This window comes from Brachypodium distachyon, chromosome 3 (assembly GCF_000005505.3).
Source record: "Brachypodium distachyon strain Bd21 chromosome 3, Brachypodium_distachyon_v3.0, whole genome shotgun sequence".
NCBI lineage: Eukaryota > Viridiplantae > Streptophyta > Magnoliopsida > Poales > Poaceae > Brachypodium > Brachypodium distachyon.
The window spans coordinates 31,609,116-31,633,036 of NC_016133.3; the positions used below are offsets into that span (position 1 = coordinate 31,609,116).

At 43.9% G+C, this 23,921-nt stretch overlaps 2 protein-coding genes across 4 annotated transcripts; one reads left to right on the top strand and one right to left on the bottom strand.

The window, feature by feature from the left end:
* Nucleotides 1-14,762: 14,762 nt before the first annotated feature.
* On the top strand, nucleotides 14,763-18,195 carry LOC100824504 (WAT1-related protein At3g02690, chloroplastic). 3 transcript variants are annotated; one of them, XM_010236558.3, is made up of 8 exons: nucleotides 14,807-15,473; nucleotides 15,609-15,656; nucleotides 15,752-15,874; nucleotides 16,502-16,651; nucleotides 17,109-17,280; nucleotides 17,372-17,432; nucleotides 17,534-17,683; nucleotides 17,764-18,195. In XM_010236558.3, the coding sequence occupies exons 1-7, from the start codon at nucleotides 14,967-14,969 to the stop codon at nucleotides 17,640-17,642; spliced, it is 1,170 nt and encodes a 389-aa protein (XP_010234860.1). In that variant the 5' UTR covers nucleotides 14,807-14,966; the 3' UTR covers nucleotides 17,643-17,683; nucleotides 17,764-18,195. The 3 variants fall into 3 exon arrangements, with proteins under 3 accessions (XP_024316998.1, XP_010234860.1, XP_003571937.1); XM_003571889.4 differs by having other exon boundaries at nucleotides 17,534-18,195; XM_024461230.1 differs by lacking the exons at nucleotides 17,109-17,280; nucleotides 17,372-17,432; nucleotides 17,534-17,683; nucleotides 17,764-18,195 and adding an exon at nucleotides 16,869-17,102 and having other exon boundaries at nucleotides 14,763-15,473.
* Nucleotides 18,196-18,407: 212 nt separating this feature from the next.
* On the bottom strand, nucleotides 18,408-22,432 carry LOC100832060. The gene is made up of 6 exons (XM_003574069.2): nucleotides 21,958-22,432; nucleotides 21,293-21,510; nucleotides 21,005-21,203; nucleotides 20,836-20,921; nucleotides 20,398-20,489; nucleotides 18,408-19,008 (listed from the first exon to the last, which is right to left on the bottom strand). The coding sequence occupies exons 1-6, from the start codon at nucleotides 22,045-22,047 to the stop codon at nucleotides 18,752-18,754; spliced, it is 942 nt and encodes a 313-aa protein (XP_003574117.1). The 5' UTR covers nucleotides 22,048-22,432; the 3' UTR covers nucleotides 18,408-18,751.
* Nucleotides 22,433-23,921: the final 1,489 nt, after the last annotated feature.

A 23,921-nucleotide genomic window follows, 5' to 3' on the forward strand; every position in this document is an offset into this window, starting at 1 on the left:
GATAGGACCTGTGGCTTTCGTAATAAAGCTGGGCGAAAGCCTTTCTCTAAAAAAACATGGCATGTGATACATGAAGAACTCAGAAGTTTTGCAACTAATTCATGGTGGCCAAAAGGTAACTAATTACCAAGTAAAATATAATAGATTGAGTGTGATCTAAGCATCCAACACTAACTCCTGCAGAGTATTTGAACAATTGTGCTGTACTCATGCCTCATAAGGACAATTTCACTGGCTTTTTCTGCAGGCCCTCCTTCTGTCCTGCATGCTACATCAACAAATATATGCAAATACACACTTTAACAGTAGGAAAAAATTCCGTAATGGAAGGTACATGGATGATTAAATATAGCAGTTCGTACAACAATCCTAGTACCTGCTCACAAAAAAAACTATAATACCCCACAGAACTTAGCTACAGACATCCTTAAATCATGACATGGGCAAAGAACTCCAAAGATCCCATATTCACCCACAAATAACTCTGCCCGTTTAAATGTCAATAGCAGTTCAGAAGAAATTTGCGGTAAGACGAATATTTGTTTAGTGATCATAGAAGTTTTAGGCCGCCCGATCAGAAGATTGACAGAAGTTTCAAACCAATAATCAATCCTTGTTTTCTCATTTTCAATAAATAACTTAATAGTCAGATGCTGATGATGGAGACAGTCTCCAGAGATTAACTAACTGCAGGTCATACCTAATCCAAAGTGCATGTACACGAGATTATGAGAGCTCTTATCAATTTGGAAACCTCTGTATAATCATCAATGACCTAATCTAAATACACTGTCAGATGTACTATTTGGCTTGTGCAGGAAGTCAAAAGGTTACTGCTATTCTGTCACATTGACCTGTATGTAAGGCGGCTAAAATGAACAAGGTTACCTGGATATAAAGGAAACTGCTAGCAAATACAACAGTTGTTGATGAGAGAGCATTGGAAGATAATTCATCACAGCTCATCAAATGGCAGCCTCTTTGGCAAACTTCAACCACTGGGGAGCTGCAAAGTTGGCAGGCACAATTAAATCTTGTAATATATTGGTCAGACGATTTAGAACTGCTAACATTAGCACTGGCATGAAGAATATTTTCCTGAAAAAGGCATGACAAATGAACATTAGCAATGGTACAAAACTCGGTTGGTGCATCATGAGGATTAGGAACATCAATTGAACGTGAAGCCCGTGCTATCAATATTTATGAATTCAGATTTAAGGAAATTTTCTGCTCATTAAGTGCTATTAAAAAAACTATAAGCATTGTAACACCATCGTCCTTCTATAAAAAAAATCAAATCATGGGGCAAATAAAAATGTTCAGAGGGAAAAAAACCTGGGCATCATTGTCCTCATCCACTAAAATGTTTGTTGGCTGGAGCAGACCAATAACAAAACTCCAGATCTTTTATTTCATCTCAAAATAAGGCACAGATCTAGCCCAAGAACAACCCCTAGCCTACGAATCATAGGATCAACAATTGAAACAACTACGAAACCTGTAGCAAATTCATTGGCTTCTGCGTCCCGTCAAATTCATTGACCTGAATCTAACAGTGCAAACAAGTCTCCCATCCACTGTTGGACATGGCTGATTTACAGAAAATGAAAACATATCTTCATTGGCTTTTCTAACCGCTTTCTTATTTCACCAACCACAAGATACTAAGACCGAGAACATACTCAGAGAGAGAGAGAGAGAGAGACAGTTGACAAGAATTAAAAAAAAACATGACTGATAATTTTTTTGGAAACAGATTATTTGAGAAAAGCACACTAAAAATTCTCACCAACTGAAACTATACCTGAAGAATAACAAGACACTGAAAAGTCTTAAGCATTTGTTTTTACACTGGAATACTGATAAATTGATTGAAAAATGAACACTGAATTCTGGAACTAACAATGAAGCTGAATCTAAAAATGAATGCTTGATTTATTTTATTACAGATGAAGACCCTACAGACAACGACGACTGAATAATATGTGGAGAACCCATGGACAAGAACAATATTAGACAATATTCAACTAGGCATGATTAGTTCAATTTAATTTATGCATTTTCTTTATCTTTCGACTACTACTCTTTCGGTCAAGACTATTCCTGGGTTCTCTGTGCTAACCTCTTGTTCACAACATCAGCCATGGCTGCTCATTTTTCACAAAAAAAATGATTGTAAAAGACATGACCTCCCTTGACAATAAGGGAGGTCCGGCCAATTTAAAAAAACTACACGGTACATCAATCTACCAATTTTAAGAGACAGGAAACATCAACAGTACATCAATCTGCCAAGAAAAGAATGTTACACAGGTCACAGGGTTCCCCATCCAGGTAGTCACAGTGTTTCAGCCAAATACTCCCTCCGTCCCAAAATAAGTGACATGGATTTGTATAGATTCTAGTGCAAACCCACGTCACTTATTTTGGGATGTGCAATGGAGAGAATTTCAAGAGCTCACAACCTAATGAAATTTACATTTATTGAAAAAAGATGAGCCATTCAGAAATGAAATAGCAAGGGAGTATCAGATACAGTAACTTTGCTGAAAATTTGTACGACACTGAAAATGTAACTGAAATTTAGGCCTGCAACAACTCTTCACATCTCTATATCCAATCTTGTCCGCTTGCTATTTCCTCTCAGCACATACATGCATCTGTTTCAGCTCTGAAAAGGATGCAAGAAAAAAATGCAAGTTAAAATCATCAAAAGATACCAAATTCATATACTTACAACTACAATATCTGCTTTCTTGTGGAAAAATAAGCTTAAAGTGGAGAACAAATAATAACACACGGCCAACTCAAAAAAGGGTCAAAAGAGGAGAAGAAGGTATGAGAAAGCAGAAAGATGAGAGAATGAGATTCAGATTGAGGATTTGGCGCAAAACTGAGATTCCAATTGATAGTGAGGTTGAAAAACTGTAAATCAACAGCTTCTTGCACTAGCAAAACTGCAGAACATATTTCCATCCACATGCCCCTGATCTGGAAAGGATGCAGCGAGAGTTGCAATAGTCAATTGATATGGACATGCTAACCATGGATACGACCATTAGAATCCTAATTGTTGGTATATCTAATAACAATTATAATTAGGTGAATTCAATTACAAAATGTTTTCAATATGTTACTTGCAAAGAGGCGGAGCTACTATCTTATGTAATCTTATTATGTATGCATCTTATTGAACTTTACAAGTCCAAAGTGAAGATGAAGTGTGATAGCCTGCAAAGGGAGATTCAAAGTGAAGCCTATCAAGTCTACTTTTCAACAAATCAAACGGCACATGATTCGGAGCTTGCTAGAGAAAGATATCACGAATTAAAGTTGAATCCGATTCGGGTCCGAGCTGTCAGGACACCCGAATTTGTTTTAATCACTCAGGCCGCATCCGGAGTCCAAATCAAGCAAACAAGTACTTGTTGGAAAGGTAATTACAAGAACTTTCCAACGGATCTGGCCCCATCAAGAGATTCGACTCGTGCTGACCGTGGCGGACAAAACAAGCTGACGGATCTGTTTTTCTGTTTCCTAAAGAGTTGTAGTTTGTTAGGAAAGTTAGAGATAGAGTTGGATTTCGGCCTCCTTACTCAAGGTGGACGTCTCCTCCTTTATATACCCCATGAGCCCCCCTAAGGAGCCTTGGGTTTTGATTAGATAAAGTTTAGTCATCTTTGCTACTTTCGTGTAATCGCGTGTGTCGGTTAGACCACCTGTTTTACCGTCGTCAAGACTACAACTTATCGTCTCGTTGAGACATTGGTTTGATATAGTATATTCGCAATTTCAGATTGCATCTGCTATTTATCTCGTTCTTACTTGTTCTTCGATTGCTTGCAGGAACAAAAACCTTCGTGGTCAGGTTGATCGTGCCCCCGCGTGATCAATAACCCTCTGGAGTTGGTGTATTGATTGCTAAGGCGCTGTCTTCTAGGCCGTAGTCGAATCGTCAACGTCACTTTCTACCCAAATCGAGAGTTATCAATCTCATCGAAAGATCGGGCCACCCCGACCAACATCATCAATCAAGTTCAGCTTGAAGGAGAAGGAGAAGTAGCAGAGACAGAAAAAACAAAAAGGAAAACAACCTAGTCTTCGAGGAACCTGTGGATTGTCTGTCAACCTTCAGATTTGGTTTCACTTATCTAGATACACACCATCCCCCCAACCCCTCCCCTATTTATTCTTTTGATCTGAAGAACATAAAACAATAGAAAAAAAGCAGAGAAGAGGCATGGAAAAACAGATATTTTAACTATCCTAAGCCCAGACATTGTTTGTGCCGCTACTGCAGGCAGTGTCTGGACCTTAGGACAAAAATGCTTCTCCAACAGTTCTACATGCTAGTCTGACAAACTAAATGGCACTTTCAGCAAAGTGTGAGGCACAAAAAAGCTGAATCTGAGAAAGAACTAGTGAAAATGTTGTAGGGGCCTAGTTGCAGGATAGAAAAGAAAGGAAGACTGAAATGTAAATGTAAAGTGTTTATGCTGGACTGAGATTGAATGAATCAGAGTGAGAGAGTTTCCAGAAATTTCTTGCCCCCTCTCCTGTCTCAGGTAGAAGAAACAACATGGTATCAGAGCCTCTCAAAGAATCGGCCCGGCGACTAGCTGGTTGATGGCACTGGGTGGTAGAGGAGTCGTGGTGCTGTTGGGGAGAAGAAAGTGGAGGAGTCAGGGGCTGGAGTTGCTGCAGGTCGAGTTGATTTGGGAGTGGGGCGCTAGGTGTGCCTGTGGTGATTGGTGGCGTGCTGGGTGTGGTATTGACCAGATCGGGGAGTGTGGCAGTGATTCCATTACTCCTGTTGGAATCTAGGAATTGAGGAAGCTGGAGGTAGTGAATCAGCTGGAGGTGTGCTGAGGAAGCCGGAGGCAAGGCGCAAGGGCTGAGGTCTGTAGCAAGCAGGCGGCGGAGGAACTGTGAGCAGCAAGGGCTGAATTAGCGTCCAGGTTTGGCCTCTGTTCTCCTTAGCATCCAGCCATTTAGAAGATAAAAGTGAGTCTGTAGTCTGCTATTCCTTGTGTCGTGGAGCAGAGGATAGGAGGTGTGTTGGTGACGGAGCTTTCTTGTGGACTTAGGCTATGTTTGGTTCTAGAGTGGGGTGGAATGGAATGGAACCATTCCATTTCGTTCCGTTCCATTCCATTCCATTCTACTGGGTTCCAATGTTTGGTTGAGTAAATGGAATGACTGTGAATTTTGTTTGGTTGAGGAGATGGAATGAAATGGAATGGTTTCATTTTGTGTATTGTTGGGAAGATGGAATGAGATTGGATGGACGCAATCATCACCGGTTAGGTTACTATTGTAAACTGTGTGCATGAGAATAGCTATTTACATGTTTTGTACAATAATAAAAAATTCGACAGCACTCCTTTTGTATTTGCCACATCAACAATTTTCATAAGAATACATCAAACATAATATGCAAGTAGGTAGACCTTCCTAGGCAGCATTCCATTTGATCATGTCCATGCATCAAATACAAAAGGTATTCAACAATTGAAGAACAGAGCGTCAAGCACAACGCACATCAAAACGCATCTGTTGGCCATGGTGAACACACGCATGGAAAAGGTTACAGTTCCAGTGGGCAAAGTACTGCTTCCTATTTAGTCCCTGCCGCCGGCCTGCTGTTCCTTTCTCTCTCCCCTGCTCACTGAAGCCCACTGCTCATGGTTCTGCCTCTTTGCGCCGCCAATTCCGCTAGCCAGGCCGACGGTCCTGCTGAGACGAGGTGGTGGCGCCGAGCTGGAGGTCGCGACTTGCGACGCGGACGTCAGGGCAGCCCGCGGCCGGACGTGTGCGCCTCTGCATACCGCGCTGCCGGTGGATCCCATGGACGCACTGCCGGCCTAACTTGCCAAGCCCGCCGCTGGCCCCCTACCTAGGTCGTGACATAGAGCTCATGGCCCGTCCGTCCGCCGCCAGCCCCAAGATCTAGCCGGATGGGGTCAGGTGGTGGGGAGTTGCCGGGATTTGTTGGGGATGAAAGTAGGGCAGCCGGCCGCCATGGCTATGGGACGAGAAGAATGACCCGGCGGTGGGGGTAGACGAGAGAGAGAGAGAGAGAGAGAGAGAATCGCGGGTTGCCAACAAGAGGTGGAACCGGACGGTTCCTACTTTTTTGCGTTACCGGATGGTTCCGCATATCAAGGGAATATTCCCTCTAGAGAAACCATTTGGTTCCATTCTATTTTTCTGTGTTCTCTCAACCAAACACAAGAACCACCTTAAAAAGTAGAACGGTTCCACTACATTCTACTTCGTTCTATCAACCAAACACAACCTTAGTGCTTGTGGTGGTACACAATTGCTTGACATTGGAGGCTGCTGCTTGGTGGGAAAAATGGAGAGAAATCACCATGCTTTGTTTGGTAACCAAGGGAATAACCCAAAGACAAGAGGTAGAACTACACCAGGCAATGGACTGGACAGAGAGAGATGTGGTGTTAGTACAAAGAAATTTTGACAGCGAGATGGGGATTGGTTGTGTCCAAATTCAGACTGTCGAAATATAAACTTTGCATGTCGTGGTGTGTATAATTGCTGTGGAGTTGCACGTCCTGTTGGTGCTAGTGGAACAAGGGCTGCTGTGGGCGGAGGATCTCAGACTATTATTGTTGAGATGACTGCTGATGAGTTTCAGAAATGGTACGAGTTCAACGGTATGAAGCAAGGCAATAAAGAATATTATGAGGCAACAACTGTCTTTGCAAATAATTGTGGTAATATCTCAACTCCTGGTGAATTTAGTTGCAACGGTGCATCATGGCTGATTGATTCTGGAGCGTCTCGGCACATGGCTAGTTCATTTGAAGACTTCATGAGATATAGGCCCGTGTCAAAGGGAGAAAGTGTTAAACTTGCTGATGGATCAAAACAACATGTTATCGGTTCAGGAACAATTGTGTGCAGCCCTGATATATCTCTGCCATCAGTGCTGCATGTTCCCTCGTTCCCAATTAATCTCTTGTCCATTAGTTGCATCACCAATGAGCTTAATTGTGCTGCCATATTTCTTCCAACTAGATGTATATTTCTGGAACTTGGGAGTGGAAGAAGATTAGGGACAGGGAGTATGCACGATGGCCTGTATTACCTGGACAAGGAAGTATCGCCCTTGGTTGCAGCTGTTCTATCTCCTTCACCATTGGAAGAGCTTCTACTACAACATCGCAGGTTAGGGCATCCATCATTTGTTGTGTTGGGCCAGCTCTATCCTGACCTCTAATAAAGTTAAGAAGGAAAACTTGGTATGTGATGCATGTCAATTCGGAAAACAAACTAGGAGCTCCTATGTATCGTCTGATAACCGGAGTGACACACCACTTGAAGTTATTCATTCTGATGTCTGGGGTCCCATTGGAGTTTCAGCTCTAAACGGTTACCGCTCATTTGTTACCTTCATTTACTGTTGCACTAGAGTTACTTGGGTTTATGTGTTGAGGAACAAGGATGATGTGTTCGAATGCTTTGTTGATTTTCATAATATGATCAAGACACAATATAATGCGTGCATGAAATATTCCGTACTGACAATGGGACGGAGTATGTGAACAAGGAATTTGATAAGTACTTGTCTAGTTTTGGAATTATTCATCAAACAACTTGTCCAGGTACTTCTGAACAGAATGGTTTGGCAGAAAGGAAGAACAGACATCTACTGGAAGTCACTCGTTGCATAATGACAGCAATGAATGTTCCAAAAATTTTGTGGGTGAGGCTGTAATGACAGCAGCTTACTTGATAAATAGAATGCCATCTAGAGTGCTTGGATATAAGACACCAATTGAGTGTCTAACTGGTGAGACAACATACGTTGTTCCACCTAAGGTTTTTGGGTGTGTGTGCTTTGTGAAGGACTATAAACCATCTGTTTGCAAGCTCGATCCAAGGGCATTAAAGTGTGCTTTTGTGGGTTATTCCAGTAAACATAAGGGGTATAAGTGTTGGTGTCCTTCTGAAAGGAGAATGTTTGTGAGTGCAGATGTGGTATTCAGGGAGCATGTACCATTTTATGGTGAACCAACAGATTTAAGTGATGTTTTCCCTGATTTGGAGTTTAATGAAGTCTCGGGTGAAGATTGTGACATAGAGGAAAATGGTACAACATCACAAGAGATGATAATCGGGGTAATTCCAGCAGAAACAACACAAAAACAAAGACAGGGGGAGCAGCAGAACGAATCATCAAATGAGGCAGTCAGATGGCCAAAACCAAATGAAGAAAAGGAGGTATGGGTATATGCACGAAGACGATGCGCTGGGGAGCAGACGCAGGTAGTCGAATCTGAAGCTGAGACACATGGACAGCATGAGGAACAACAGGTTGACCAACAATATAATACTCAAGGTCAAACTGATGATACTACATTGTCTTCAGATAGTATTATTGTTTCTCCGCAGTATGATGACCTTGACGTGCCTATAGCTCATAGAAAGCAACCACGCCCTAATGTCGGAAAGTTGCCCTTCAAACTAGATCCTTATGATGTCTCTAACTATGTAACTTATGACAATGTTGGTTCATCATATGGGGCCTTTATCGCAGCATTGGACTCTGCAGGACCACTGCCACGGGATTGGCAAGAGGCGAAATTGAACCCGAAGTGGAGGGCAGCAATGCTAGAGGAGATGGATGCTCTTGACAAGAATAATACATGGGTAATTACTTCACTTCCTGCTAATAAGAAGGTAGTTGGCTGCAAATGGGTTTTCACCCTTAAGCAAACACCAGAAGGGAAAGTTGAGAGAAATAAGGCGAGACTTGTGGCAAAAGGTTATAGCCGGACCTATGGGGTGGATTATGATGAAACCTTTGCCCCGGTTGCAAAGATGAGCACCATCAGAACTCTAATTTCAGTGGCAGCAAATAGAAAGTGGAAGTTATTTTAGCTAGATGTGAAGAATGCATTTCTTCATGGAGATCTGCAAGAAGAAGTATATATGGAAAATCCACCGGGGTTTGGTGCGCCTGAGACAGAGGGTAAAGTGTGCAGATTGAAGAAATCACTTTATGGACTTAAACAGTCGCCAAGGGCATGGTTTGGGAGGTTTCGCAAAGAAGTCTGCTCTTTGGGTTTTCAACAAAGCAATGCTGACCATACCCTCTTCTTTAAGCATCATCAAGGTAAAATTGTCATTTTAGTAGTATATGTGGATGACATTGTGATTACAGGGAATGATGATGAGGAGATTAGAAACTTGAAGAAAATGCTAACAAAGTCTTTTGAGGTCAAGGATCTTGGCTTTCTTCACTTCTTCTTGGGAATTGAAGTAGCTTATGGAGCTCAAGGTATCTATCTCACTCAAAGAAAATATTTACTCGACCTTCTTACTGAAATTGGGATGCTTGGAAGTAAACCTGCTGCCACGCCAATTGAGCTAAACCTGCGTGTCACAGCAGATTTAGGTGAACCTGTTGATAGGGGGAGATATCAGAGACTTGTGGGACGTTTAATCTATCTATCCCACACTAGACCTGACATTGCATATGCTGTGAGCCTGGTGAGTAGATATATGCATGATCCTCGATCAAGTCACCTAGATGCTTTAAATAGAATTCTGCGATATCTCAAGGGTTGTCTTGGAAAAGGAATTCTCTTCTCCAATCATGGGCATCTAGAAGTAGAAGGATATACAGATGCTGATTGGGCCGGATGCTTGGATGAAAGGAGATCCATGTCTGGTTACTGCACCTTTGTCGGTGGAAATCTAGTTAGTTGGAGGAGTAAGAAACAAAGTGTTGTTGTAAGGTCCACGGCAGAGGCAGAGCTACGGTCCATGGCTTTAGGGTTGTGTGAGTTACTACGGCTTCGAATATTATTAACTGAACTGCGGTTATTCAGAGGAGGATCACTTAGACTCTACTGTGATAATCAAGCCACAATCAATATTGTGAACAACCCAGTTCAGCATGATAGAACAAAACATATTGAAATTGACAGACATTTCATTAAGGAGAAACTCGATGAGGGAGAGCTCCAAGTAGGATTTGTCAAAACTGGAGATCAACTTGCTGATTTGTTAACGAAGGGTGTGAGTGTTGTATCCTTTTCAAAGTTATGTGACAAGATGGGGCTCTTAAATATTTTCGTCCCATCTTGAGGGGGGGTGTTGTAGGGGCCTAGTTGCAGGATAAAAAAGAAAGGAGGACTGAAATGTAAATGTAAAGTGTATATGCTGGACTGAGATGGAATGAATCAGAATGAAAGAGCTTTCAGAAATTTCTTGCCCCCTCTCCTGTCTCAGGTAGAAGAAACAACAAAAAACAATTAATCTGAATGGTATTAAAAATATGAACAAAAAAGGACCACTCCTCTCAGCCTTCTCAGCAAATAGCATGTTCACATGGAAGTTTCCAGAAATTTCTTGCCCCCTCTCCTGTCTCAGGTAGAAGAAACAACAGAAAACAATTAACATGAATGGTATTAAAAATATGAAAAAAAAGGACCAGAACTGACTTCTTCTTGTCGATGTCTGCGATATCACTCCTCCCAGCCTTTTCAGCAAATAGTCTGTTCACATGGAAGTTTTTTGAATGACCGCATCATACAAAAGGAAGCAAACTAAAATGAGCCATCTCTCCTTTTTGAACAAAAAGAGAATAATCTTGTAACAAATCTATCAGGATACTTCTCTTTGATGTGTTTGGCCTCAGCCTGCCACCTTTCTGTAACACATAGCACAAACAATGCTCCATTGACCCCGGAGATGTTAGAGGGCTCCGCGGAGTCAACACTTGTTGCCGCGGTGACCTTTTTCCTGTTTTTCCTTTAGCTTGTAATTATGAACTTCTGTTCTAATTGAATGGCAATCGACTGACTTTTCTTAAAAAAAAATTGCACAAATAATCACAAGAAGAAAACAAATGCAGAACTGCGATACCAACTGACCCGCGAAACAATCTCTGCCCAAGCAGTGACACCAGCGCATCCACGGGCGGAGCGCCACCCGAATAGACGGACCTGGCCAGGCGCCACCACCGGCAGCCCACAACCAAAACCACTACAGCGCGGTACAGCCACACGTACAAACGATTAGCCACGAGAGCACACCGAGCTCAACTGGAAAACAAAGGGGACGAGAGCCACGAACGCAGTACCTTGGGCCAGCCGAACGCAGCCACACCCAGACCGCAAATCCAACGGAAACGAAGATGCGCCCTCCTCCAGCGCACCTCGGCGCTGTTCTCGCAGCAGCGGCAGCCGTTGAGAGCTCTTGTTTTTTGATGACGCGGCGAGGCGGATGACGGGAGGCCGAAACGGCACGCCACGGCGCGCAGGGACCCTGTGGGCCAGCCGGAACAGCGCCTCGCGGAGCTTGTGGTCGGCCGGCAATGCGAGCGAGGACGAGGAGCAGAGGAGCAGAGGGTGGTTGTCGGGTCGGCGCGAGGGAGTGGACGAGGTGGAAGATTGCGGGCCTGGACATGCGGGAGGCGTCGTGCCGGGCGGAGTCCGGGAGGGAGGAGAAGAGGCGGAGTAACAATCGCGCCACCGGTCTCCGAATCCTATCGGGAGTCGGGACGACCCAACGCGGCAGGGTCTCTTTATATATAGGCAAAGCATATCACGCACGGGCTCCTCCCATCCCAATATCCCATCCCATCCCATCCCATCTCGATCGATCATCTCCAACAAACAACAAATGGCGGCGGGATCGCAGGAGCACGAGTCGCCTTACATGACCCGTGCGGTCTCCAGGATGACGAATTTCGTGCTCACAGAGGCCCCGGAAGCGCCGTGGACACGCGATTTGCTCGCGGTGCGCATCAGGTACGACGCGTCCATCTGCTGCGAGTGCCACTTCACGGGAGGAAGATTCCAGCCAGCTTCCCTGGCCGAGGAGAAGGAAGTCGTGGACTTATTCGAGGGCGAGGCCCTCCGGAGCGAGGCCGCCTGCCGCGCCGCCGTCCGCCGGGTGCTGAGTGGGCTGTCCGAACTCGCGGAGTACTATGGCTACCGTGACGCTGACGGCGGAGACGCCTTCGTGCCCCCCGGCCTCGTTGACCAAATCCTCGCTGCCGCTGCTGATATTGCCGCCTACGACGACGCTCCCCCGAGCATCAGCTACCTCTGCGACGTCTCGATGACAGTGGACGTGACGAACGTGTACAGCGAGGCCAAGGCTCTGTTGCTGTCGTGCAGCCGAGCCGCAGGAGGACCCGGACGCCGTGATGTTGGCGAGGAGCTGTGCCCAATTTGCATGGAGGAGCTAGGGGCGGACGATGTCACGAGTTTGCCTGGATGCAACCACCCGTTCCACACAGGGTGCATCCTCGAGTGGTTCCACATGGCGCCCACCTGCCCGTGCTGCCGCGGTGACATGATGTGTTATCTCCCTCACGATTATCGTGGATCCGATGAGTGGGAGCCCTGGGTCTCCCGAGGGGCGGCAGTATAGGATTTGATTTCAATTTTTGCATGCATCTATCTGTAACCTAGTGCGGTCAAGCACAATACTCCATCCATTTCACAAAGAATGGCACGCACGCATTTCAAGATTTTGCTTTGACCGGCAATTAGACTAATGATTTGACGTTTATGTGTTACAAAAATTATATCATTGGATTCGTATTTCAAAAACATATAATCTACATACAATTGGTCTAATCATTGATCAAAGTTCGACCTCGAAAAGTGTGGACGCCATTCTTTGTGAAATGGAGGGAGTAATTACTAGTACTGATCTGGATTAAGGAGGTTAACTTCGGTAGGGCATTGTAAGATTATTTTTTTTTGCTATCCATAGTTATCCATTGTAACTCCTGATTTAACCAAGCTGTTTCATAACTGCAAATAAATGGCAGTAATAAGTGACACATCCTTCAATTGCAATGATAATTGGGACAATTCACGTCTTAGTTGGGCCTCTGCCACTATGAATCTCGATATATGGTGAGCATGCCACCAACTCGGGCCGCCGTTAGGTCCACACTCTCCGTCGTCTCGTTAATTTGACTATCCTCTTCGGTTATGGGACCCACCAAAACACTATGTCATTTTACCCGTTTCTGTTGGGTTCAATCACATGAAGACACACACGATCGAAAATTTATTTGGCCAAAAGCACCTGTCGTGTCTTTTCTTTTGTTTCTACTCAATATCTCACAACCTGGTTATAAGATAGCCCTATATGTGTATACATATACACAACCTAGCTACCTAAACCGACTAGGATACACAGCTACTCAGACTTGACAAAACTCACATACATGGACACACTCCTGATCCGACAAGGACTCCTGACGTGGTTAATTAACTCAAATCCTAAACACACAAGGATACCATCAGCACGTGCAGGCTAGCTTCACATGCAACTTGGACAGAACTAAAGTTCGCTCACGCACTGAAGCTAACACTAGCTCCCTGGTCTTTCGGCGTGACGGGTAAAATTGTCATCTGCATAGAACTAAAGTTGCTATCCTCACAGACTAAAGTTGTCACCCTCACAGAACTAAAGTTGCCATTGACACGGAATTAAAGTTTTGTCACCCTCACAGACCAAAGTTGCCAATCTACAGAAATAAAGTTGACACGCCTCGTAACTAAAGTTGTCACCCAACAAGACAGGTGGCGCTATCTCATGCACAGTCTTCTCAATCGGATGGCTAGATGATCGTTCGCTCCGAGAGACTAAAGAGTGAACGTTCACTCAATATAAATTCCGTAAAAACTTCCTGTACGACTTTTAGCATCATGGCAATCAATCAATTACCTTTCGACAATAAAATCCATCCATTTATGTTGGTACGCAACACTACATTAAAAACTATATTTGCCGTTGATCTAAATTTAGTCACGCTAACCTATTACAACAAAAAAAATCATTTACCTTTTGACATTTAGTATGCTAATAAAAACATCCCGAATAATTATCATCCAATAATTTCGATGCAAAGTTTACGTGCAATTCTAAAAAATTAGAACACAAGAAAATAAAATAAATGTGAAAATTAGCATTGCTATTCTACGTGAGGCAGACTCAAACTCACAACCTGCGCACATGGAGAGTGATGCCAACCACTGAGCCTGCAACCTAAAGCTGTGCACTGTGGCTTGTTTTATCTATTTAACTATGTTTTTCTTCATAGAAATTTTAGCACGAATCTCAGCACATGATCCGATGGTCCACTACGTCGACTGAGAAAACGAATTTCTCATATGACTGTGCCCTAGCAATCTGATTTCTTATCTATACCGATGCACTTTGAATCCTTGACTGATTTGTTGATGATGGGTCGGAAGAAGATCAGCGAATCCACTGCGACAGCAAGAATACATGACAAGAAGAAAAATATGTTCATTTGCAGATTTTTTTTCTTGGGAGTCGAATATATTCTTCTTCAAATATTTAAGATTTTCTGCAAAAGAAGTCTTAGGAGCACCAGATGTAAGTGATTGTCCAAGTGACTTGAGCCTTTCAGAACTCTTTCTCATTGTAATGCCCAACGTCACTTGTGGCAGCTCTCTAAGCTTCAAGACTGGCCTCACAGATCAACACATGTCTTTTCAACGCACTTTGTCCTCACTCATGCGCTCACAGGAGAAACTTCCCGATGTATCATGACAGATTTGAGAAAACTAATTTGAAATTGTAGATGCTGGTAGGTTTGTCTATGAAATTAATCAAACTTTAACAAATTTGATTTAAGATTTAAGATTTAAGGCAAAACTAGAGATTTCTCTCAATACTATTTGGTGTTGAGTTTTTTTAATGGGACCAGCCTAACGTTGGCGCTCGTGGGCCTGCTGCTCGGAAAGGCCCGCGGTGGAGCGGAGCTAGTTGAGTAGGCCGCGGCCGTTCAACCCAAGCTCTCAAGTCGACAGCTGCATTCCGTGCGTAGCAGGCTAGCAGCGTAGGGGGCAGAACGCCGGCGGCAAGAAACCCCAGCCACGCCACTCCTCTTTGCCGGACCACCGCTGCTCGCGCACTCCGAGAGGCCGGACGAGATGTGCACCGCTGGCGCGTCCCTTCTGCTGCTCCCGCTCCACCCGCCACTCCCTACCGCGTCCGCTCTCCACTCCCTCCCACGCCGCGGCGCGCGCCTCCAGCTCCGCCTCGCGGCCGGGCGCCGCGAGACGCCCCCGCCCGTGCCCTCCGACGAGCTCGAATGCGTCGGCACGGGCACGGAGGTCGAGTGCTTCGTGGAAGACGACGACGATAGCTCCGTCGCGGCGGAGGATGGGTACGTCGCCCCCTCACTGGCGCTCGGCGGGAGGGAGTGGTGGGAGTGGGCGTCGCTGGTGTCGCCTTTCTTCTTCTGGGGCACGGCCATGGTGGCCATGAAGGGGGTCATACCCAAGACGGGCCCCTTCTTCGTCGCCGCGCTCCGCTTGATACCCGCGGGCGCGCTCGTCGTCGCCTTCGCCGCCGCGCGCGGTAGGAAGCAGCCCTCCGGGTGGGCCGCCTGGGGCGCCATCGCCGCCTTCGGCCTCGTCGACGCCGCCTGCTTCCAGGTGAGGTGCCTCCTCCTCTTCCTCCTCCTCCGCGCGTGTGGATACAGATAGCTGAAACTCGTGAGCTTTAGCGTGTGTGGTTGTGCGGTTGCTGACGCGAGCTTGGATTGGTTTCTTCCTCTCTCTTTTTTGCAGGGCTTTCTCACGGAGGGCTTGCAGAAGACATCGGCTGGGCTTGGAAGCGTAAGGCAAACTGCCAAACTCTCTACGGTGTTACCGAGAGGAAGCAATTGGCCTGCCATTTTGATCCACTTACGAAACTGTGATCTTTGATGCAGGTCATTATTGACTCTCAACCGTTGACGGTTGCAGTCCTTGCAGCACTATTCTTTGGAGAGTCTATCGGCGCGATAGGAGTTGGAGGGCTCGTACTGGGTGTCGTTGGGCTTTTGCTCCTTGAGGTTTGCCTTTTTGTAATGCACATTCTACCTTTTGGTATGTGGTGTAGAACTTAGCTATCTCGATGCCTGAAATTGATCATACAAGTCAGTAACAAGTTAAATTCATGTTGCACTATTTCAATATTCTCCATGTCAATGTCATGATCACAACATTTGTGTTATAGAGTCTGATAAAGACCCATAAATTCCATTGGATAAGACTGCAGGTGGCATAACACTAGGCTACCACATTTCGCAAATGCCCTTAACACATACATAATGCTATAGGTTAGTACTCTATTACCCGTCGGCCGTAATAGTTTGGAAGACACAAGTTCCTTGGTTTATAAATTTAAAGTGAACTCATAGTGCCTTTTCGAAAGAAAAATAAAACTAACCCTCATAGTAGTACTTGCAATCATTTCTTAGCGCAGGCATTCTGATATCTGATTTCTTCAACTATTGCAATGTCAAACTAAACACATTGCATCAACTGATGCAGAGGCCGAGGGTTCATCCTCCTTTTCGAAAAAAAATAAACATGTGGCATATCAATCTGTAAAATGGTGAAAAGTTATTGCTCTTAATTTATACAAATTAGCCACATCATTCACTATGATTTATTGATTGCGTGTACTTGTGCTTTAGGTTCCAGCATTGTCAGTTCAAGGAAACGACACAACAGTCTGGGGAAGTGGAGAATGGTGGATGTTCCTCTCGGCTCAAAGCATGGCTATCGGCACTATCATGGTTCGTTGGGTATCAAAGTATTCTGATCCAATCATGGCAACAGGATGGGTACGTATCTGCAGATGAATATACGCGGATATTTTGTCACAAGCTAGTCTGTGTCATATGCATTCAAGCCAATTAATATGATTTCTTGTTTGTTTCTGCCAATCATCCTTTTTTCCATCGTCTATTTTGGGCAATTGTTCTGTACGTTTCCTGGGAGTGCTGATACAGTGGTCTATTTTGGGGAACTCAAATTATATTTATTGGTCTTTTTTTACAGCGATATTTGTCGGTCTTCTTATTATTGTGGAGCTTAATGCACAAGGCAAATGCTTATAAATTACAACATCAAATGGACCTTGAGCCACGTTTGTTGGAAGGATCGTGTAAACCTAGTCTTTGAACTTGAGAGTGATGGTTCCATGAGACTGTAGATGTTATCTCTATTGCAGATAATTCTTGCAATTAGAGCCTGTCATTACACCACTCAAATGATAATGTTAGCTTTATGGTTTGGCAGCACATGGTAATAGGTGGGATACCTCTGTTGGTAATATCTGTTCTTAATCATGATCCTGCTCTTAATGGACATATTCAAGAGCTTACATGGAGTGACATATCAGCGCTGGGTTATACGTCAATATTTGGAAGTGCTGTCAGCTATGGTGTCTACTTCTACAATGCTACAAGAGGTAAGATCGAGCCCCACCAGTTCAATGCTGTTAGAACTTTCCACGATACTCTCTTAAGCATTTCATATCTACTTCTGTCTTATTACTGCAGGTAGTTTGACCACACTTAGCTCTCTCACTTTCTTAACTCCTATGTTTGCCTCCATTTTTGGGTAAGACTCTTCGCCGTACATTGGACTATCAATTTTTCTGAAAGATAAAATGCTATATTTGTAGCCTAACTCTTGGTCTGTGGCACTCCTTGCCATTTCAGGTTCCTCTATCTAGGGGAAACCTTCTCACCTGAGCAGATCGGTGGCGCACTTCTGACATTGCTTGCCATCTATATGGTTAACTACAAGAGCATTGTTGGTGAGAAGTAATAGGCTGTTGCAATCTTCTTGTGAGATTCTGTCACAGATGGGTACTGCACTGAAGCACCTGTAATGGAGCTGTACAAGAATTTGAATAGTACATAGTGCTGAACATCCCAACAATTTGCAGCTTGAAGTGGCATGGAGCATGTGCATTACTCCACATTTCGGCCGAGAGATGGTGTGAGCTGGTGAAAAAAAGTTCTGTGACCTGTAAACACAATTAGATGGTTCACATTATATCTCCTGCTTTGCAAGCTACTGAGGCTACGAAGGATAAAACCAGCTTTTCTCAGCTTTCTTCAGTGCAGCTTTAAAGGGAAAAGGAACGCTTGTATGGTGTCATATGGTTCACATCATAGCTGATGCAGTGATGCGTTGTAGGGTATCAAACAGAGAAGTTGTACAAATAGTTAGTTGTATATAGACTATGGGTCTTTCGAAAACTTTCTCACCTGATGGATATAAAGCTTGTCGTCATCATGAGAACAGAATGCACGTAAACCCACACGTGTTCCAGTCTAAATCAATCATATTTCGGTTGAATTTCAGGGTTAACCAATTCTGCGTTATTTAACCTAGAGTTGTTGGGTAGCAGCACACAGTATGGCACTGTATCTTTATATGCACATGTTGCATTGAATTCAATTGCAGTTTGTGTAACTGTCGTACTGCTCAATACAACTGTCTTCCTGTATAAAAAGGTAAAGAGGTCGTCACCAACTAAACTCTGCAGTTAGCCGGAAAAGAGGACTCTGCAAAAAACAGTTCATCTTGGGCAAACATTCTCTTTTTCTAGGCCACTTGAGTACACAATGCAAGGCAGGTAGCTACAATATTCATGCATCCAACAACAACAGTTGGATATCAGATTAGCACCAAAACTTCTGTACACATTAGTTACATCTTCAGCCAAGAAACACGGAACCTTTCAAGTCCTGATACATTTGGTATTTGCTGCAATCAAGCCGTATAAATCTATCATGTGAATGTTAAGACTCACTTTTACGAGGGTGATACACGTTATACGGTTTGTGTCCCTTGTCGGTGGTGTAAGCAATTTCGGTGATTTCAAGTCTATAGCCATGGGGTTCTTCGCTCCCACGCAATCAGCAGGTTCACATTGGGTGAGTGATGAAGTAGTTGAAGTCATGGTGCCGGACTCCAAGCTGCTTAAGCCAGGATTCTGCGGCGCTAAAGAGGGAGACGATCCTCTTATGATCTCCTGACCTGGGGTTGGTCCACAGAGAACCTTGAATTTTGTTTGCTGCGAGTCCAAAAGGAGGAAGCGATATTGCGTTGGCCTTCTTGTTCAGGTGGTCGTTTTGTTTCCCACTGGCAGCTGAACCATAGGTCATAGACTCGAGCGCGTGATCTGTAGATGAATCAAAAATACAGACCACCACGGTTTAGAAACAGTAATAGTGTCATCATGCTGCTCAGCAGTACAAAAACGGTAGCAAGGGCATCATTAGCGGAGCTGTAATTAGAGAATACAATACCTAATATGCTTCTTAGTATGCAAACCATTGTCAAGCTCAAAGAGTTGGCTTGATTTAGACACTAGTGCCATTATATTTTAGTGTGAAGTGGACAGCTGGTGTGTCTAAGTGCTATTGCACACATTGCAATCCAAGCAAGCTTGCACCACTGATTGTTAAGAGGTATATAAAATAATCCACCCTTCATGGTAAAACACATGCATTTCTACCCTTTAAGAAACAACTGCGTGCCTAAGAATAACTGAGAAAGTCATGGTATGTGACAACGCAGTTTCTTTCTCCCCTTATCTGGGGAAAGAAACTGCCACCACCTACCCTTTTCTCATAAGCAATCAAGTTTATACACTTAAAAGCTAAGACACGAAGCCCTTTGAAACTGGCGATGGAGGTTTGGATGCAAAATAGCGACCTGAACAAACTCTTGAAGAAAAACTGTCACACTCTTGCAAGCTAAACCATCGGTTTTCTAGGAAAACATTAAAATTCGCATGCCAGCATGCAGTAAAAAACATATCCTGGCCTTAACGAATCTAACATGCATCTTTTTTTCTGGAATATAGAAACATAACTGAAGTCATTAAGCACAGTGTGCCTTTTCTATACACACGCCACACTCAAGCAATCAGTCTCAAGCAAGGTGACTGAGAAAGCTACAGTTCATTTGGGTTTCTTCCATCAAACGATAGCAGACTGCCACTCTTCTATTTAAGAATAGTTTAAACATATGCTGCCACCCCTACCAGGAAAATTCCCCCATGGTATAAACAAAGATGTTCTGTGCTTGTGACCGACATACCTCTGCAGTGCATATCAGTGTCATGTGACTGAAGCAAACCATTGAGTAAGCTCGCATTTTTGCATTGACTAAATTGTTAAAGCCTAATATTTTAAGTGTTAAGGAGTGCTAACTCACAACTTTGAACTGAAGTGATGAAAGAGTGCATGTTTATAAAAAGAGTATTTGTATTGGTGAATGGAGCTGACATTATATACCGTGGCCTTGTGGCCATCTTCTTCCACGCAAAACGACCCAACCAAAATCAGGAGAGAAAATGCACATACAGTACAAGATGAATTTGAATCAACATGTAGGAACATCTAAACAGTACCGAGGGAACCACCACAAATAAAGGTGATTAGTGATAAAAAATTTAACAACGGCACCGCAGTCAAGCAATGGCACAAAAAACCTATGGAAATTATGAAACTCTTTTGCCAACAGAGTTGATAAAATTAGTGTCTTATATGCAACAGCAACGTACCTTGAAATGCGGAGGAAATTGTATGGTAAGTTAGGAAGCATGCAGACAAGTCCTTCACATTGCGCTGGTAGGGAATGTGGTAGATAGGATACCTAAATATAGTGATATACATGAACGACAATGGTGAGCACTCTCATCACTGAGAACAAAATGAACAACCAAGAAAGGATTTTTCAACATAGAAATAGCACCTACTACTTAGACACAAAGGAACGTTGAAGTATCACAACCCAAAATGAGCATAAACACTTCAACTGACAACAAAAATGATTGTACACAGGTTGATTCTCACTGCTTGCAATCTAGAATTGTAAAGATACATGTAACATAGAACAACCTTGCAAGCATGATGTGAAGAAACTCCTATGTTATATGATTGCTCATCTGCCAACTTCTTTTTCTTTCTTGTAAAGAACAAAAGTAAAGAGTGTATCATACCAGGCAACTGACATCCAGCTGGCAGGCGATAGATCGACGCTCTTCAGCGATGTCAATCCAGGAAAGCCTTGGGATAGTTCATATACCTAGCAAAAGAAAACAATCTAAGAACGGAATTACACAGCATAGCTGTGATAAGGTACTAGAAGATATGACATACAAAATTCACCTTATCCATGAGTGGGATCCTCCCATAAGGTGAGCAAACTTCAAAGAACTCAAAATACAAGTGTCCGGGACGCCTCCTATTCCCTGCTACCATGTCGCAGTTAAACGAGTCGTCAGATGTTGAACTCCAGGATCTTGACATCTTCTCATTGTCCTCGTCATCACTCCAGAAGTCCATGCCATAATCTTCACCAAAACTCCTACAGGCAACAGACAACTGGTTCAGTCTACATCTAGAAATCAACATGAACTCAATATTGCAGCGCGAGAATGGGTCCTTTGTCCAGACCTAGAAACAGTCAGGACTTTGTTGGTGTATAGCTGTATCCCTGATAAGTATGGAACATAGTATTGGACTACTTTGTCCCCTCCAAGGAGCTGCACTGAAACTCCTGCGCCGTATGCGCTCCACTCATAGTACTGCTCCCAGAGGTCTGAGAGATTGAAGTACTCGACGCTGTCCATCTCGGCGTGGTGCCAAGCGTCAGTCATCAGCCGGCCATTCGTCTGGATCACAACATGATCACTGTCAGATTAAGACATGACAAATATGCATAGCCTACCTATCTACTACCATAAAATCCAAGGGCATTCATAAATACTGGAACAGTTGAGCAGCGGGCAGAATTGACAAGCCAAAGTCAGGAATTTATGTTCGCAACCGTCACCACCGCAGATACATCCCAATTAGGCAGCAGAGGAACACGAAATACAACTTGGTAATACTAGCAAAAATAATGAAGAGGGAAAAAAAAACGTATACACAACACAGGCACACTACCATTATTCTGTAACTGAACAAAGGCATGAGCAGTAGTAATTCAGTAAATAGAACTTGGGGAAGGCGATGTGTGGACGAGCAAAATCAGGAAATGAGTAATGACGAATCGCACACGCCGACGGATCAGCAGAGATGATGCCGGAGAATCAGAGGCGTGGTAGCAATTGCGTCACCTTGGGGAGAATGTGCGTGTCGACGGCGGGGGTGGTGCAGTCGAGGAAGCGCTGCAGGTTGGACCCGTCCTCCACCCTCTGCCCGCCCATGGCTCCTCCGCCCTCCACACAGTTCCACTCCGTCCAGCCACACACAAAACCGCCAGCAACCCAAAATCACTCGGGACCGACTGAAGAACGAAACCGAGCAGGCAAAAAAGAACAAAACGAGAAGAAGCCGGCCAAATCCTCCGCTTCACGGCGCTTGAGGGACTGCGGCGCGAGGCGAGGTGCTGCGGGAGATTGCAGAGGGGAAGAGAGTGTAGAAGAGGAGGGGAAGAGGAGGGAAGGGGGAAGAAGGCGACTTTATTCTGACCGAGGAGGAGGCGGAGGAGAAGCCGCGGCGGGGGGAGGGGCGCTATGAAACCGGCTACGGTTTGCTTTGCTCTCTTGCTCTCCTCTCTTCTCTCTCTCTTGGCCTCGTCGGACTGAAAACCAAACGCGTTCTCTCGCCCCCACGTCACTCACGAGGGGGCGGCGAGTCGAGTCTGTGTGTGGCCCAGAGGGCATAAACCCGTTAACCACCCGCGAACCGGACTTCGGGTCAGTTAAAGTATTCCTTTCCAGCTTTGACCCTCTTCCGCCCATCCGGTCACGCATCCGCCCGGGACCCACCCGCTCCACGTAACCCCAAAACCAGGAACCGTTCAACTCTCAAAGCAGAGGAAGAGGCGTAAAGCCACACCCACCCATTTCTCTGCTTTAGGACCCGCTAGCCCGGTTAGCCGACGCGATATAACTTTTGGCCTGTTTCGTGAGCGTTTCGCTTTGTGTCACTGAAAAAAAGTTGCCTGCCTTTTTCGCCACTAATTTGTGAGTATTTATTTGCTCTTTCTTTCCAGTCCCTTTTTTTTTTCTGTTGCCTTGCCTTTTTAACGGTTGTTTGAGTATGTATAGCTTATCTTTTCCATTTATCGGCGTCCATATCCGGATGTATAAGGAGATTTTTTTTTAGAAAAGCAGACGTAGAGTTATCCTTCGTTGTCTAAAATCAGGCTTTCGGTTGCTTTGGTATACCACTTGGTGGAAAATCCTAGAAGTCTTCTATTTATATTTTTTTTCTCCTTTTGCCATGGTTTAAATTGCTCAAAAAGATAAAAGCAAATCAAATCGACACGAGATAAATATGGTCATATTGCTAAGATAGGATGTTGATATAAATCGATGGAGATGAACTTGGATTAAACTGACAGAACATCCACTTTATGGTCTTCATGTTGTTAACCTTTTTCATGAATAATTTGATCAACACTTACACCATGAATATATAATCCAGGGTTAATTTGATATATGCCACTGCAATTTTGGCGACTTTGAAAAATGCAACTGCAATTCTCATCCTTGAAAAATGCCACGGCAGTGGCATCTTTGGACCCATTGTAGTGGCATTTTTCGAAGAATCTGCAAATTTGTAATGCCATTTTTTAAAAGATGAAAATTTCAGCGGCATTTTTCAAACTCACAAAATTTGTAGTGGCATATATCAAATTAACCCTATAATCATATGTGATACGAAATCATAATCATATTAGCAGGTAATTTTAAATGTGAATCTAACATCAACAATTTTATGCTACATAAATATGTCATATAGTAGTAATATAGTAATTGTTGGTGAAATGGTTGTTTTAACCAGACAAAATAAACTTTATATTTTTGGGATGGATGAAGTACTATTTAGGTATGATTTATCTTCTTATATTCACTTATGGGTCCTATTAAATTAATTCTTAAGCAAATCATATTCTTTATGGCCATCCATTCTGTTATCCAACCACTTTTTAACAATTGTTTGATAGTATGTACCTTATCTTTTTCATTTAGCCGCGTGCATATATGGATGTACAATGAGATATTTTTCGAGAAAAGAAGATGTAGAGTTATCATTCGTTGTCTTAAATCAGTCCTTTTTCTTTTTCTTTGGT

Excerpts from the sequence above, each read along its gene's own strand:
- LOC100824504 (XM_003571889.4), top strand. The coding sequence starts at position 14,967 with ATGTGCACCGCTGGCGCGTCCCTTCTGCTGCTCCCGCTCCACCCGCCA. Across the intron at positions 15,657-15,751 it reads CATCGGCTGGGCTTGGAAGC|GTCATTATTGACTCTCAACC; the intron begins GTAAGGCAAACT and ends TCTTTGATGCAG. Across the intron at positions 17,281-17,371 it reads CTTCTACAATGCTACAAGAG|GTAGTTTGACCACACTTAGC; the intron begins GTAAGATCGAGC and ends TTATTACTGCAG.
- LOC100832060 (XM_003574069.2), bottom strand. The coding sequence starts at position 22,047 with ATGGGCGGGCAGAGGGTGGAGGACGGGTCCAACCTGCAGCGCTTCCTC. Across the intron at positions 20,490-20,835 it reads AGCTGGATGTCAGTTGCCTG|GTATCCTATCTACCACATTC; the intron begins GTATGATACACT and ends CACTATATTTAG. Across the intron at positions 19,009-20,397 it reads AATTTCCTCCGCATTTCAAG|ATCACGCGCTCGAGTCTATG; the intron begins GTACGTTGCTGT and ends ATTCATCTACAG.